The 15,255-nt window shown below is 34.6% G+C and overlaps 1 protein-coding gene and 1 long non-coding RNA gene across 9 annotated transcripts in view; both read right to left on the bottom strand.

Moving 5' to 3' along the window:
- LOC126929033 (uncharacterized) overlaps positions 1-15,255 on the bottom strand; it is a 194,311-nt gene that overhangs the window by 93,350 nt on the left and 85,706 nt on the right. For all 8 annotated transcript variants that reach the window (XR_007717042.1, XM_050745039.1, XM_050745038.1 and 5 more), the window contains exon 3: positions 7,058-7,306. Coding sequence is in view for 7 of the 8 variants with exons in the window: in XM_050745039.1 (XP_050600996.1) it covers positions 7,058-7,306 (249 nt within the window). In the remaining variant the exon portion in view is untranslated. The remainder of the gene's footprint in view (positions 1-7,057; positions 7,307-15,255) is intronic.
- LOC126913860 (uncharacterized) lies at positions 6,731-7,051 on the bottom strand. The gene is made up of 2 exons (XR_007709492.1): positions 6,933-7,051; positions 6,731-6,856 (listed from the first exon to the last, which is right to left on the bottom strand). It is a non-coding gene; the product is annotated as an uncharacterized LOC126913860 (long non-coding RNA).

Raw genomic sequence — 15,255 nt, 5'->3', positions numbered from 1 at the left:
ACCAATTGAATCTCGCGTGAAACTGAGAAACGTCATGCGTCTTCGATACGATACGAAAGAAGAGAAATGAAAGGTGCAATCTCAGCGAAATATCAAAACGTCAATCACACGTGGCTTCCGAGAAACTAGCCACTTGGGCGCGAAAACGAGGCATGATATTCAGTTTCCTAAATAACGTGCAGCCTGGAAACTTCATGTTTTACCACACGTCGAAAATTCAACGGGTGCGGCCACGTCAAAAGCAGCACTTCGGCCGCGTGTCTTGATAAATTGATGTTTTCCAAAGCATTTTTCTTTTTATTTTCCACGCTCCGCAGCATCCACGACGGTTACATGCGTATTGCAGCCGAAATTGACAGCCGACATAACAAATTCTCGAGAAATTCGTTCTCTCACCTGCCGTTTATACCCGTTCGTCGAGCTTTTCAAATTTTTAAACCGCACCGACTGTGTCTGGCCTACGAATATTTAATGCCGCTTCTCTTTACGATTCGGCGAGCTTAAGAAATTTACAGTCGCAACTTCAAGTTTACAGCTGACCTACATTCAGACGCTAGGTCGAGGCCTTTGCATTTCTTCGGCGGTATCGCACTTTTTTCGTCGAAAATAATTTAATCTTGAACGTGGCTTCGTTTTTTAAACGTTTTACAAAATCTTCCAAACGCAAAGAATTTCGGTGAAAAGTGTGGTAAACGATTTTTGCTGCTGTTACAAATATTTGAATTAATATCGAATGGTAGCGTTTCTCTAAGTGAGGTTTACGTTTCAGGTTACCTTACGTTTTTATTACACTTACATACGAAAATTCTATATCTTTTTTACGATGGATTCGCGCTCTTTCCTTCGACGCTTTTATCGGAAGACTTTATTGGAAAATTAATTTTCTATTGCACATGCCTTTCGGATATGAGCTGAAGCCTTCTTTGTATTTGAAGCACGTCCGATGTATGTACTATGTATAGGTTCGATGAACCCGGTTAAATATAGCGACGACAGTGAATAATTTAGCAAGATCTAATCGTTTTCAGATTTCACATTTCACATTATTGTCTGTTTCTGGCGTATTCAACACGCCACGCGAAAGATTCCAATAAAATAATATCACCGCAGATTGTAGCATCTTTGTTTGAAACCTATTATTCTTACTATTATCTCAGTCTTGTTATTATTATTATTGCATCTTATACAGAATTTTGCAGATTTATATAACTTCAATCACGTCTTGTACATTTAATATACAGTGCTGTGAATAATTATAAATTCAAATGTATTTTTAGATCTTTCATAATATTAAAAGAAAGATTGAGCAAGTCGTTAATATTATTTCACATTGTAACATGAAACAAAAATGAAGATACAACAGACGAAAATTGTGTTCTCTTCAAGTCTAGAAACAATGAAAATTTCTCCTAACATTGTTTTTCGCTGTGAGAAAACATGTTGTCTTTGATTATTTCCATTACTCTGTTAGGTACACTATCCACTAATTTATTTAAATCTTCGTTTCTCACAGGTTCTCGATCGAGTTCAGATCAAGACACAAGGTTAGTCACGGTGACGATTCCGTTCCAAAATCTTGGAACCACTTTTTTGTAGCGGTGACAAGATGAATAGGAGCATTGTCTCGTTGAAAAATTGCCCTTTATCTTTTATTTGAACAAACATATCAAAACACGATCGGTGGTTTCCTGAAGACATCGAAAAAATAATACTAAGGGAACGTGTTCCAGTGGAAAATTATTCACGGCACTGCATCTATAACCAATTAATCACCAATGGTATACTTAATTATCTTCATTTCTGCAATCTAACTTTTATTTGTCACTGTATGTCTTCGTACAAGTCCGGTGTATATTTAAATCCACGTTATAAATCACCGGAATCGCTGTTTAAGAAAACATCCACCTCGAAATACATCAAAGCTGGTTTAAACACTAAGAAAGATTTATCTGACATTTCTTAAATCCTACTTTATAAAACCAGAGCCGACTCTTTCGCCAGAATATTTGTACACAGAAGCGAACGCGCTACGTCAACACCGCAGGAACACATAGAGCAGATATCCGCAGATGAAAATTGTCGGGTTAAAGCCGACAACAAGATGCTGCAGGAGTCGCAACGCGTGCGACTGGCCGACGGAATAATTTGATAGACTCGTATTAGCCTGAATTCCTACAATCCAGTTAGCTACCCTAGCCCTGATCCAGCCTCGTCCTGAATTTAGAGCAATTGACACGAACTGGAACACGCCGTGATAAACTAACGTTTCCGATAGGCTTCCTAAGACAGGTCGAACCGGCGTTCTCCACGTCGGAAAACTGTAAAATGCCTTCGAGGAACGTTCGAACTTGTTCGATTGCTGCAACTTCCAGATTTCGTTATTTCATTAACTGTCCTTTGCCTTTAATCGCGATCGATTCATATCGAGTATTTATAAGATGTTGGCGAATGGAAAATTAAATGGCGAAATAAGGACAAATTTTCTACTTTGTATTTTATATTTTATACTTACAGAGGCGTGTGTTCTAAGAAACTGAAGAGTAGATTTTACCGATTGGTATTTTATCGATGATCGATCGGGTATAAGCATTTAATTTGCGATGTCTCGGGTATTTGTATTGTTAAGACGCATTTCTTTAGAATTTCTCTATAAATTAATATTTGTTGCTATTCCTTTCCCTTGTGCAAATTTATACAATCTACTGAAATAATAATTATGGTTATGAAAAATAATTATGAATTATGTAACTGTGATTATGATAATGAAGTATTAGTAGGAACGCGATCAGTCGTAAATTAATCCGCTTAATTTCAACTTACCATTATTATTGCGCGATTTTAACGAAATTTATTACAGACAGATCGTATTGCAGGCAAATATATTTTCTAAAAGAATATTTTACAATGTTTATGAATTTGTAGATAGCTCCACTATATAAATCGTAATTTTTACAAATACACTTTTTGCAGAAACAATAACGACAATAAAACACTTGAAAATATGGAACTCGTATCAATAACAAGAATCATATCAATAGTGAGAATTTATTCTTGCAATTCGTACGATAAAAAATTATTGTATACTGTGTCTAAATATTTGGACTATTTAGACTATGTTTAAACGTTGATAAATATGCGTATACTGTGTGTAGGAAGCGTTTATTTTCACATTCCCATTTAGTAAGATACGATTACATTAAGAGAAAGTGTTGCTGTTGTATAAATGTACGTCGATATTTTATTTTAGACATACTCTAAACATGAAATAGTAAATCAATCACATTTCAAATTCTTTTTTCACGTTTAGCGGGATTCAATGAAATTAAGAGAAAGTTTCGCTACTCTATACACGCACGTCGATATTCCATTTCGAACATACTCTAAATACGATAATTCAGTCAAATCTTCAAACTATTTATATTAATCTTTAAATTGAATATGGACGTGTATTATTTTACGGAACAGCAAAAGTTTCTGTCGATTTAATTAAGTCTCGCTAAACGAAAATGTGAAAGTAACTAGTTCCTACACATAGTAGCGTGACTATGTTACTATCAACAATATTTCATTACTTTTCAGCAACGTGGAGCGATGCATTGCGATAAATACGATCAGCACGTTCATTTGTTACTCGCCAATGACGCGAATCTAATCTTGGAATATTAATCTGTGATGATTTTTTGCCATGTCAATCTGACACCAAGTGATATATAACTTGGAAAAGTGAGGGCTGGTTGATTGCTAATAGACATAACATAACATTACCGTTATTTTCTTTTGAACTTTGCTCTATGACTGGTAGGAAAGATTATTCGAATTTGATGTTTGCTACGCAAGTTCAAAACAAACGTAGAGTATACAGAATAGCGCTGAATAATAATGGTAGATATGTACGTGGGACCACGATTCTGGCGGAAAATTTTTCTGTTTCCTCGGACGTTCATCGAATAGCAATGAAACTGCAAAGTATAAAGGGAATATACGTTTAAAGTTTCTGTTCAAAGCAGAAACGTTCCACGCGTGTGTGTTATACTGTAAACTGTAGAGCTAAACTTTGACCAGCCTCGTTGCTCAACAATGAGTGAACGGTGGAGCATAAATTCTCATATTTGGAGCCGATGAATAGAACATTTTTCTGATACACCGTACGAAAACCAGGATCACCGTAGTGTTATTTTATAACGACGCGTAGAATTTATTTCCATCTTTCTATAAAATGAATTCTCGATATCGCGAGTTTAATGGAAATTCAACTTAATTTGCGAAAATTGTCTTGCTAAATGAGAGTCGAGTTACGTGAAAATATTAAGGTCTAGTAGATTTAAGAGTTGATTTGAAAGTCGGATAAACGAAGATAATTTCATTTTGTTTTACTTGTAGGTTTTACGCGAATGAACATGATACTTTCGAAATTGAACTCGTTAAGAACCAATAGACGTCTATATTACGTACATGCATAAAGATTTATTTACTTCTCTGTATTAGGTTGTTTAGGTTAAAATATGGTAATTGCCCACGTTTGTCTAAAAGTTTTATTTCATCAACGAAGCATATACTATTACTTTATATATATACTTTTATATCAAGAAATATGGAATACACGTGTTTCTACATTTTTTAAATTATTTAACAATCACACGCAAGGAAAATTTCCAAACATTAAAACAATTGATATTTCAATATTAATAGCGCAGAGGATATTCCGATAAATTTTTGAACGAAAGTGTAACAATCTCCGCTGCATTAGGTTCAGAAACGATTCTTTTATGAAACGCTCATAATTTTTTTTTCATTGCTTTCATTAAATAATATGTAATTATAAACGACATTGACCCATATTATTCGTATGTTCATCGCAGTTATATTTATAATACTTTACAATATTCTTCAACTGTATTATACAACCTAGTAATTAAGAAGTAATTGAAAGAAAATTCTACTGTTTGAAATTGCTTGGAAATTTTCTACGGTTTCCTACAAAAATTCGTTACGTATTTTACATTGCGCGTTTTACGTTTCATTCGTTACAGTCCATTAATATTCAATGACAATGCCCGATCAACTGAAAATTAACGCACGTGGAAAGTTCTTTACTTTGGCATTAAATAGAAATCTTCCAGTCCTTGCTGCGATTCTGCTTCTAATTTTAACTTATTACATGTAGCCCAAGTAAACAGTTATCATACATTGTTAGTTAAACTATCACGTGTTGGAAAATTTGTTGGGTAAGTGGCGGTGAATGACGTATGCTGGCAAAACTTTCGATAGGTGATGTAATTTAATCAGGCCATCAGGTTTTTATAATCTTCTCTGTTAATCCTTCACAAGCATATGTAGCTAATTACGATCGAATATTTTCTGCAATTCTAGACATCAACATTTTCCGCCTCGTAATGTAGCAATCATGAATACTGAAGATAATTTAAAACTCGAGATCAGGCATTTCCGAGATTTGTATTTTATGCGCAAAATGTTTCTAAAACGTCAGACACTTGTGTATTATATAACTTAAATCTCCGTACAAAGTTTCAATTTTATCAGAGAGTAAAGTTTTATTATAATTATACTACGAACGTTCGTTTAAAACGTGTTTATTCAAAATGATAGCTATACTGTGGCTACCACTCTATTTAGTATAACATTCATATACTACTCGACTCCAAGTATACAGGGTGTCTGCGAAATTATGCTACAAACGTTCGTTTTCCAGAGAAATTATCTGGAAGATCCGTCAGATAGCCGTGTGCTAATTGTAAGTTTCCATATAATATAATTACATATAATTTAATAAGATAAGCAGAGTTATGTGTACAGCAACGCGGTCGACTTGTTACGTAAATAAAATGATTTACAAAAAGTAATACCCTTGTCCTTATTTATGAAAGCATTCCGAACGCGGACAGTGCGGAAATAAGATAACAGCAACGATAGGAAGCAAACCGTGACACTGTTCACGTTGATAAATATCGACACGAGGGGAAAGAGAAGTCGGCTAACTGGAAACCTACAATTAGCACACGGATACCTGGCGGATCTACACACTGATTTTTCTTGAAAACGAAGCCTTAATCTCTTAAGTACGATGCGTCACTATAGTGGCTTTCGCGGATATCATCTTATATTACGATACGCCACTATAGTGGCCCACTCTACTTACTCATTCGCTCACCGTTTGAACTAAACGATGTATTTCATTTGTCACATATTTTTGCAATCGCAATGTTTTATAATGGTGTTAACAATATACTGGCAGAATACATAGTCTTTGTTTTTGATACGCCAGTGTCAGGTATCAATTGTTGCTTTTAGTTAAAATAAATATACCATTGTTAGATGCTCTTTTTAACACGCCAATTCGTATCCTCATAATTTTTTAGAATCTTCAATCTCAAAACGTAGCTTCAAAATAGAAAACGAAGAGCAATTTGAAAAACACTATAGCGCTATGAGTGTAAAAATTGTGACAAATTCTATGTGTCATACGGTACTTCAAAATATATCACACTCAATTGTATTATTAATTATCAAAGTAAATCATTAAAGTTAAAGTATATGCATCATACCTTTAAGAAAAATTATAATTTAATTATCAAAAACTTCGTTCCAATGTTCTTGCGTAGAAAACAGCATTATCTGTCACACATTGCAGTGCTGTATCGTTTTCGCGCCAAACTCTGCCGTACAGAGAAACAGCCCCGTACAAAAATCAAAAGGTTAAAGGAAACAATGTACCTATTTTTGCGTGCAGAATCATCAGGCAACCGCTTATACCGCGATTTCGAGGCACTCTGTATTAAATTTCCTGTCGTTCAGAAGTACAGATGAAACGTGTAGAACCTGACTGAAAAACGCGCCACTGGAAGACAAGAACAGGTGCAAATTACAGAAGACTAAAAGGCCTCTGTATGTTTGGATGATTAACAACGTCTCACCGTCGAATGTGTTTACCAAACAGCAAATATTGCTAAAATCGTGGAAAAACGTATCGTTGGACGCTCGATGGTCTGGCATCTGAAAAGGGAAAGTATCGTTATGCACAGATAGAATGTCGACTCACCAAACATCTTGGCGCCCTGAACAGGACTCAGAGGATAAAAATCGCCGTGGAGAGGGCAATGGAAGCCAACCCTGCGCTCCCTTCTTCGCGCCCTTCTAGTCAGCGTGCAAAGCAGCACGCCGAGGGCGAGCATAAGGGCGCCCACGACTATGCAGATCGGTCCCAGAATCCGCGAGTTGCCTGTGAACGCGATTCTAGCCGCGTACGAGTCCTTGTCTTCATCCTGGCCGGGACCGCGATACGACGCAGCTGAAACAGACAAATGAAGCACGCGTAAGCACCGAGTCGAGCGATATCGGTCATTTTCCCGCCCTCTGGTGAACGATTAATCGGCACCTTTGTGGCGGTAATTTCTCTCCTCTCTTTGCTTCGACTCTCCTTCGCGTCCCTTTCGAAACGACCGCCTCTTTTCTGTTCCTCTCGATCGTTCTCTTTTTTCTTTTTATCACTTTCAAGTTCTTTTCCTCATATTAAACGAGAACTCGCGAACGACGATGGAATTTTTAAGGCGCGGCGGATAAAGGGACGCGTAATGAGGTTTCGTAATTCAAAGCCCGGACCTGGGACCAGCTTCCCTCTACCTTCTTTCGGGATTTTCGGCCGCGTTATTAATGTTTCAAATTTAATCTTGCCGAGTGCTCGCGGCTAAGTTCACGCTTCCACGAACGTGCGCGCCATATCAAACTGCTGGGCAATACTCGCTGCGAAGAAACGGTCCAAAAGGGAACAAACAGAAAAAGAGAGAGCGAGAGGGAGAAAGAGGCGAAAGAGAGAGAAAGGTAATTTTGCAAGGCAGGTGATTTTCAATTAAATAGGCAAGGAAAGACGACGGTGGGACGGCTAGTACCGTTTCAAACCCATTATGGGGAAATTGGTACTTGCCGCGTGAAAATTATGATCGACGGTAATATCCCGCCGTCGTGGTTAATTAAGCTCCTTCAAATTGCGATAGACGTTTGTTGCAAGGACAAGTTAAAGAAACAAGCTTTCTAGCAGTGTTTTGCTACACGCTGCAGTTTCACTTCTGGAGATAGATGCAGACCAAGTGACCCAAATTTCGGCCTGATCAATTTTTGTTGTTAAGTGCTGCAGCCGGTAAACGGTAATTACAATTTGAAATAGAAACGCCGTTGGTTAAGTGAGAGAAAAAACAAAGGAATTGGCTATTTCCAGAGTTTTCTGCAAAGTGCTCTGTTTTTTCGACAGTGAACCATCTTAATATATGATCTTTAATTCCTGTATTGTAATTTAGCTCATGAAATGACGTATCGTATTAGATTTCACAAATTTCAATTAATAAAAAGACAGTACCTTGTAATCAACGTACTTAAGGATATTAAGTAATATATAATCTTAGAATATAAGCAATAATACAATGATATTATTCACGTTATTTTTAAAAACTACATTTCTCTGTTTAAACATATAATGTAGAAATATTGACGGTAAAGAATTAGACGTTTAGTTGTATAATAAATATAAAATATTAATAAATTCCTGCAACACAAGTCTCGACGACTTTCCTGTCTAAACTATCTCTGCCATACTCACACAACCCGCATGTAACCATTCAATAATATGAGTATCACGTTAATACCATGTATTTTATTTATTATAATAAATTAACTACATTTATTCCCATAAAATGCGATGTGTTTAAGGGGCCCAAATTTCGTTCGCTGATGATTTTTTCTTGTTAAGTGCTCTCGCCTGTAAGTGGCAATTGGAATTTAAGATAGAAATGCCGCTAGTTCAGTGATAGCAAACACGAAGGAATTCGTCACTAGGTTACGTCTTAATATTCGAAATCGTATTTCAACATCTAAAGTATGTGATTCTAGAATTTATTTCTGGCGACGCTTGGCATATTGCTTCTATTTTTGTATTCCAAAGTGGCGATCTCGTTCTGTCACTTATCTATATATTAGTGTTGGCAATTATATTAAAAAATGCCTTTGAAATTATGGACGTGTGTTTCGGAAAGAAATATGAAAGAGAGTCATCGAATAAAAGCGATGAGAGCAAGAGATGGCCTGTTTCAAAATGACTTAAATGTATCAGGAATATCGTTTTTATGGGACTTAACTACCGTGTTATGCGAGAGTTAAATCTCTATTGTTATTAAAATCCAACCTAATCTCAATTTGCATAGTATAAACGAAATAATTTAATTAATTTTTCTTCCAGGAGATGGAATCGTCTCTAAGAACTACAAATTCTGTGTAAAATCTAAAATTTGCGAATGAAATTTGTTAGAAATCACGGAAAATTTAAATATCTTATTGACAAGTGAACTTGAGCATTCGTTGTGCTTGCATCATACGAACGTGTGTTCTTATTGCCGAATTTTTTCACTATTGTACACACAATAGAGACTTTCAAATGGTCTACAGCTGCTTATGCGCTTATGGGAAACTTAACACTAGAACTATCACACCAGTCAAGTCGACTGGTTTTACAATTTTATTCTAAAATTCCTACTTCATGTTATATTTTTTTTCCGCAATGATGTAATGATTTTCATGACAATAACCAAAGGAATAATATAATGAATTTTATTTTGTTTTTTATGTATTCAAACAGAAAATAATTTTGTATCAAGCCAAAATGACTGGTACTTGTCAAAGTGTAAAAGGGTCCTGCAATCTATTTATCGAACCCCAATTAACCAGTTTCCTCGTTTTGTACAACTTGCCACACGTTTTTAAAATTTTTACTGCGTATCATTCGATATGACGATATCAGTTATCAGGAAAATTCCAGATCGATCGCTAAATCGCTAGAAATGCCACACCAGTCAAAACGACTGGTTCTATAATTTTATAAATGTGTTAACTCTTAATTTAGGGATCCCAGGTGGATTAATAATACCAAAAATATACTACATAACATGAAATTGCTTCCGTAAGAAAGTAACAAATCAATAAATATAAAAATATTCTATTAATACGTATTTTTAAAGACCAGTCATTTTGACTGGTTTTGATAAAAATAGCTTCGTGTTAACTATTGGTAGTTCTAGTGCTAAAGACGCGTACTGCACATGAAAACACGCTGAAATACACAAAATATTCAAAGTATAGAGCTCGCCATAATATTTACCAAGAGAGAAAAGTCTCTACTCAACTTCAATTTCCTTAGTCTTGTTCGTAAAAAATATAAATTCGCATGAAATATAAATCCGCTGTTTATAAGTAATTAATAAACACGATGAAATTTTCTTCAGGCTACTGGCAAGTTTCGTAGATGCTTCGATTTTAGAATAATAAAAGCATACATAAACATACAATGGCTAACGTACACACGGTCAGATGCAATTCACGGGACGTGTTAAAATTAACTTAACGCGGTACGAACAACACTAACGCGTTCGTGTCACCGTGCTGTTTATCAGTACTGTGAATGTTGTATTGCATGTCCATGTATGGATATATAATATGCGTTCTGTTGATAATCACTAGGTAAATCACGCGCTAATGATGCGAGTAAATTAATTGGAAAACTCCTGTTCCATGAACGTCAAAATCAGACTATAACGTTTTCGTCTAAATTTTCAGTATAATAGGACATCGAGGGTCCTAGCTACAACCGATTTGCTCCAAATTTAGAACACTCTTGCTCCTTTCTAATTTCCTTAGGCTATCTTCTCCTCTACCACGTTTTTAGGATTAAACCAACCAATTAATTCAATTTCTGCCTTCTCTTCTCAAAAATCATCAGAATTACTCCCTTGCTTTAATTCTCCGAAGAATACAAGTTGGGAACTAAAATTACATAAAATTTCTAATTAATAATCCATTACAATTTATTGCACGTAATTTAATGTTACTATTATCTTCTAATTAATTTCCTCGGTATCGATATTTTTATCACCTACATACAGATCTCTGTGTTCTTTTTTACAACAGATTCTTTTTACCCAAACAATTAGCGAAATTGTTGACAAAATTAAATTTTGTTATTAAAGTAACTATTATCTTTATGTATATGAAGATGAGCTGCTTCGCGTTAGTTTTACATTCCGAGAACACTGTTCTATTTCGCAAATGTTAACGATCGACACCAGTTACAAATGACGAAGTTAAATTGCGAAATGATCTGGCGTCTGTTAAGATCTCGTACTCTGACGATGTGTTTATGAGCGACTCCAAGTGTTGAAATTTCATTTGTATGCAAAAGTTCTAATATAGTAGCTTATGTCAAAGACCTGAGAAACTTACCTACCACTTATCTCGTACCGTGTTAATTTGCACGATAACAGTACGCGCGTATGTTTGCCAAGTGGTCGTATATAAAACTGATAAACTCGACTGACAGATCTTATTTCGTGTTTATTTTCACATTAATCCATTAATTTGTAATTCCAAAAGAGATACATTTTCTTCTAACTATACGATCACGAAGAGGATTAACATTACAAAAGTAATGTGATTTGCGAGATCTCTCGTTGCATAAAGAAGACATATTTTTCTAATCCAACTAGAAGAAACCATCTAAATATGCATTTTGAAAAACACGGACAAACATAGAAGCAGCCACTTCATTGCATAAACATTGAGATTACATCGCTGGAGATCGTCAAATAAAATAAAACGTAGCTTGATACAACGGTCACTAACTTGATCAAGCTTTATCACCTCAAAGCTTCAACAAATCCGATCGTAAAAAAGATCTTTAAAGTGGCACGTAGAGCCGTAAGCACAATCTCTTCGTTTTTAAATTCGAACACTAAGAGATCTCAGAAAAATGTGGCAGACGCGTATAATCCTCGAGAAACGTTCATCCTCCTTCTGATAGGATTTTCTCCAAAATGAGATGCTAACGATAAACATTGCAATCTCCGCGTAATTTCAAATTGCTCACATCAGCAAGGAGAATGTATTTGTTAGATAAAATCTGATAAGCCGCCGTCGTATTGTAAAGAACGATTAATTGGCTGATGGTGTGAATGTCGTAAATAGTAACCAACCATCCTCAAGGAAGACATTCGCAGTCCTGAAGGGATAGCAGTTTTTATGATTATGCGGCAATTTCCTTCACGCTCCCGTTAAAGCTTCTCCTTGTTTAACCGGAACGTATGGCTGTCTCGATGTCATGATTCGTTTAGAGAGACTTGTTTGGCTGAAAATCGTACGTTCAAAAGTATCGAAATTTTTAATCGTTTCTGGTGAAACATAGAGTAGATCGTGGAAATAATTTGAATTTTCTATTATTTGTATTAATATAAATAATATTTATATTATAATGATATTATTAATATATTTATTATTATTATTGTATAATTAATATTATAGAATTATATTCAAGCAACACTCAGCAATAATATTACGTAATTAATATGATTATATTATTATTTATTATTAAATTTATTCTCCTTCTACGAGTCTTACGTATCACACCAATATATTTCCAATATTACGTATTTTTGTGAATACTACGCGTTCTACCAGACAGTTTGAAATTTCATTGCCACTGTAATGAAACGCGTACCATATTGGCAAAATTTGAAACGAATCTGGAAATGCATATGCATAAGGTATTTATTGCAAGTATACGCTTCGCAGATATCGCCAAAGTATCTGAACATTGCATTAATAACTCACGATATTTAGTATCGCTATGTTTAATATTAATATATATATTTAAGACTAAATACCATTCGTGTCATATAATATTAGGTCATCCTATAAGTTCGTTCCGTTTTTCGAGCGGTTATATATGTTAAGATTGTTTACATACCTTTCAGTTTCATGAAAAAATGTAATCCCCCTCTCGTTGTACAACTTCTTCCCATTTTTCAAGTGCATTGGTCCCTTATCGCCGTATGTTTAGAAATCGACACATGAAATGTATACACAGTCGGCACGAACTTATGGGATGACCTAATAATTACTAGCTGTATGTTTGTTATAAATGTTTCGCAACTTCTGAGAACAACAATCGTTCTACATACTCGTACAAGAATACTTAATTAAAACATTTATAGCAAAACGAGATAAACCTGACAAATTGTTAGAAAATTATTCGATTAATTCTTCGATCGATCAAGGATTATTACCTCCCTCATTAAGTCTGAAATCTTAATAAAGTTGAATATGCTAATAATTCTCATTAATTACCAATATAATATGTAATGAGGTTAATGCATTCATTGCTTCAGCCAATTTAGATATTCGTGTTAACAGGTTTGCAATTACTATAGACCTCTTATTATATTTTTTCTATCACAATGTATCGTATTTTATGTATATATATATCTGCTGAAATTTCAACAATTAAAAAGATTGCAAATATCATTAGTATAGAGATAATCAATACTAATGAATCAACAAGAAATTTCGTTTTATCATGATGACAGTGATTAATTATATTCATCGAAAATCTCACGAACTATACAAAATATGTAATGTAACTGGAATATTGATCGACTTTTAAACAAATAATTAGAATTTGTTTGTTGAGTTTTTAAAAACGTGATGAATGATGCTTTTCATCGTCTATTTTTCACATAGTATCAGCTACTAAAAACCGGTTAGACTATCCAGATGATTACAAGTTAACTATACAAAATATGTAATGTACCTGATAAAAATCGCCGATCAATTATTAAACAAATAATTAGAATTTTAGAATTTGTTGATTTTTTAAAAACGTGATGAGTGATGCTTTTCATCGTCTTGTTTTCATATGGTATCAGCTACTACAAACCGGTTAGACTATCCAAATGGTTATGAATTAACTATACAAAATATATAATGTAACTGGAATATTGATCGACTTTTAAACAAATAATTAGAATTTGTTCGTTGATTTTTTAAAAACGTAATAAGTGACACTTCCCATCGTCTTTTTTCTCGTGGTATCAGCTACTACAAATCGGTTAGACTATCCAAATGGTTATGAATTAACTATACAAAATATATAATGTAACTGGAATATTGATCGACTTTTAAACAAATAATTAGAATTTGTTTGTTGATTTTTAAAAACGTAATAAGTGACACTTCTCATCGTCTTTTTTCTCTCGTGGTATCAGCTACTACAAACCGATTAGACTATCCAGATGGTTATGAGTTAACTATACAAAATATGTAATGTAACTGGAATCGTCGATCGACTTTTAAGCAAATAATTAGAATTTGTTTGTTGGTTTTTTTAAAAACGTAATGAGTGATGCTTTTCATCGTCTCCTTTCACATGGTATCAGCTACCACAAATCGGTTAGACTATCCAGATGGTTACGAGTTAACTACACAAAATATGTACTGTAAGTGGAATAGTCGATCGACTTTTAAGCAAATAATTAGAATTTGTTTGTTGGTTTTTTTAAAAACGTAATGAGTGATGTTTTTCATCGTCTCCTTTCACATGGTATCAGCTACCACAAATCGGTTAGACTATCCAGATGGTTACGAGTCAACTACACAAAATATGTACTGTAAGTGGAATCGTCCATCGACTTTTAAACAAATAATTAGAATTTATCTCGTAAAAAAAAGTGATGCCTTGGGTAATTTTTTATTCGTGTACTATTATCTAGCACAAATCGTTTAGTCCACTCAGATATTTATAAGCAACTACCCGTATGGAGTTAAAAATGCGAAAAGTACACAAGAAATCTTACTTTTCACCGAGAGATCGGATATAGAGAATTCCTCTGCGTTTCAAGTTGATTCACGTTATACTTTCATCATCTTTTTCGATCCACCGGAAGATAGTGATTACTCATGGAAACACGTGGAAGAGTATTAAACGAGCTTTCCTGCGAGCCACTGGAGAAAGTCATTCTCTTATGCAGCGATCTTTATAAGGGAAGAAACTCGGAAGACAGAGAAGAAACGAACGAGGCATACGTAACTTAACTCGTTCTCGATTTCATTATACGCGAAATCTGTATGCAGATTCGAACGCGTAGGCAGGCGAGAAACTGCTTGTAGAGACTGAAAGAATCGTTTAAAGTTTAAAAACGCTTATTACGTGTATTAACGTTCGAAAGTAACCAGACACTTGCCTGTTCCAAGTGTACCATTATGTGCCTTACGGACATTAATATCTCACTTTTACGAATTTCATTCATCAATTTGCTGCATAACAAAGTATTTCTTTTCGTTTCGATTATAAAAGAAAAACAAGAGCAAATATTAAAATAATGGAACAAATATTACTTGTAGACAAATATTGAGCTTCTGTATATTCAA

Source organism: Bombus affinis, chromosome 2 (assembly GCF_024516045.1).
Source record: "Bombus affinis isolate iyBomAffi1 chromosome 2, iyBomAffi1.2, whole genome shotgun sequence".
NCBI classification, from domain to species: domain Eukaryota; kingdom Metazoa; phylum Arthropoda; class Insecta; order Hymenoptera; family Apidae; genus Bombus; species Bombus affinis.
This window is presented reverse-complemented; position numbering and strand designations above follow the sequence as displayed.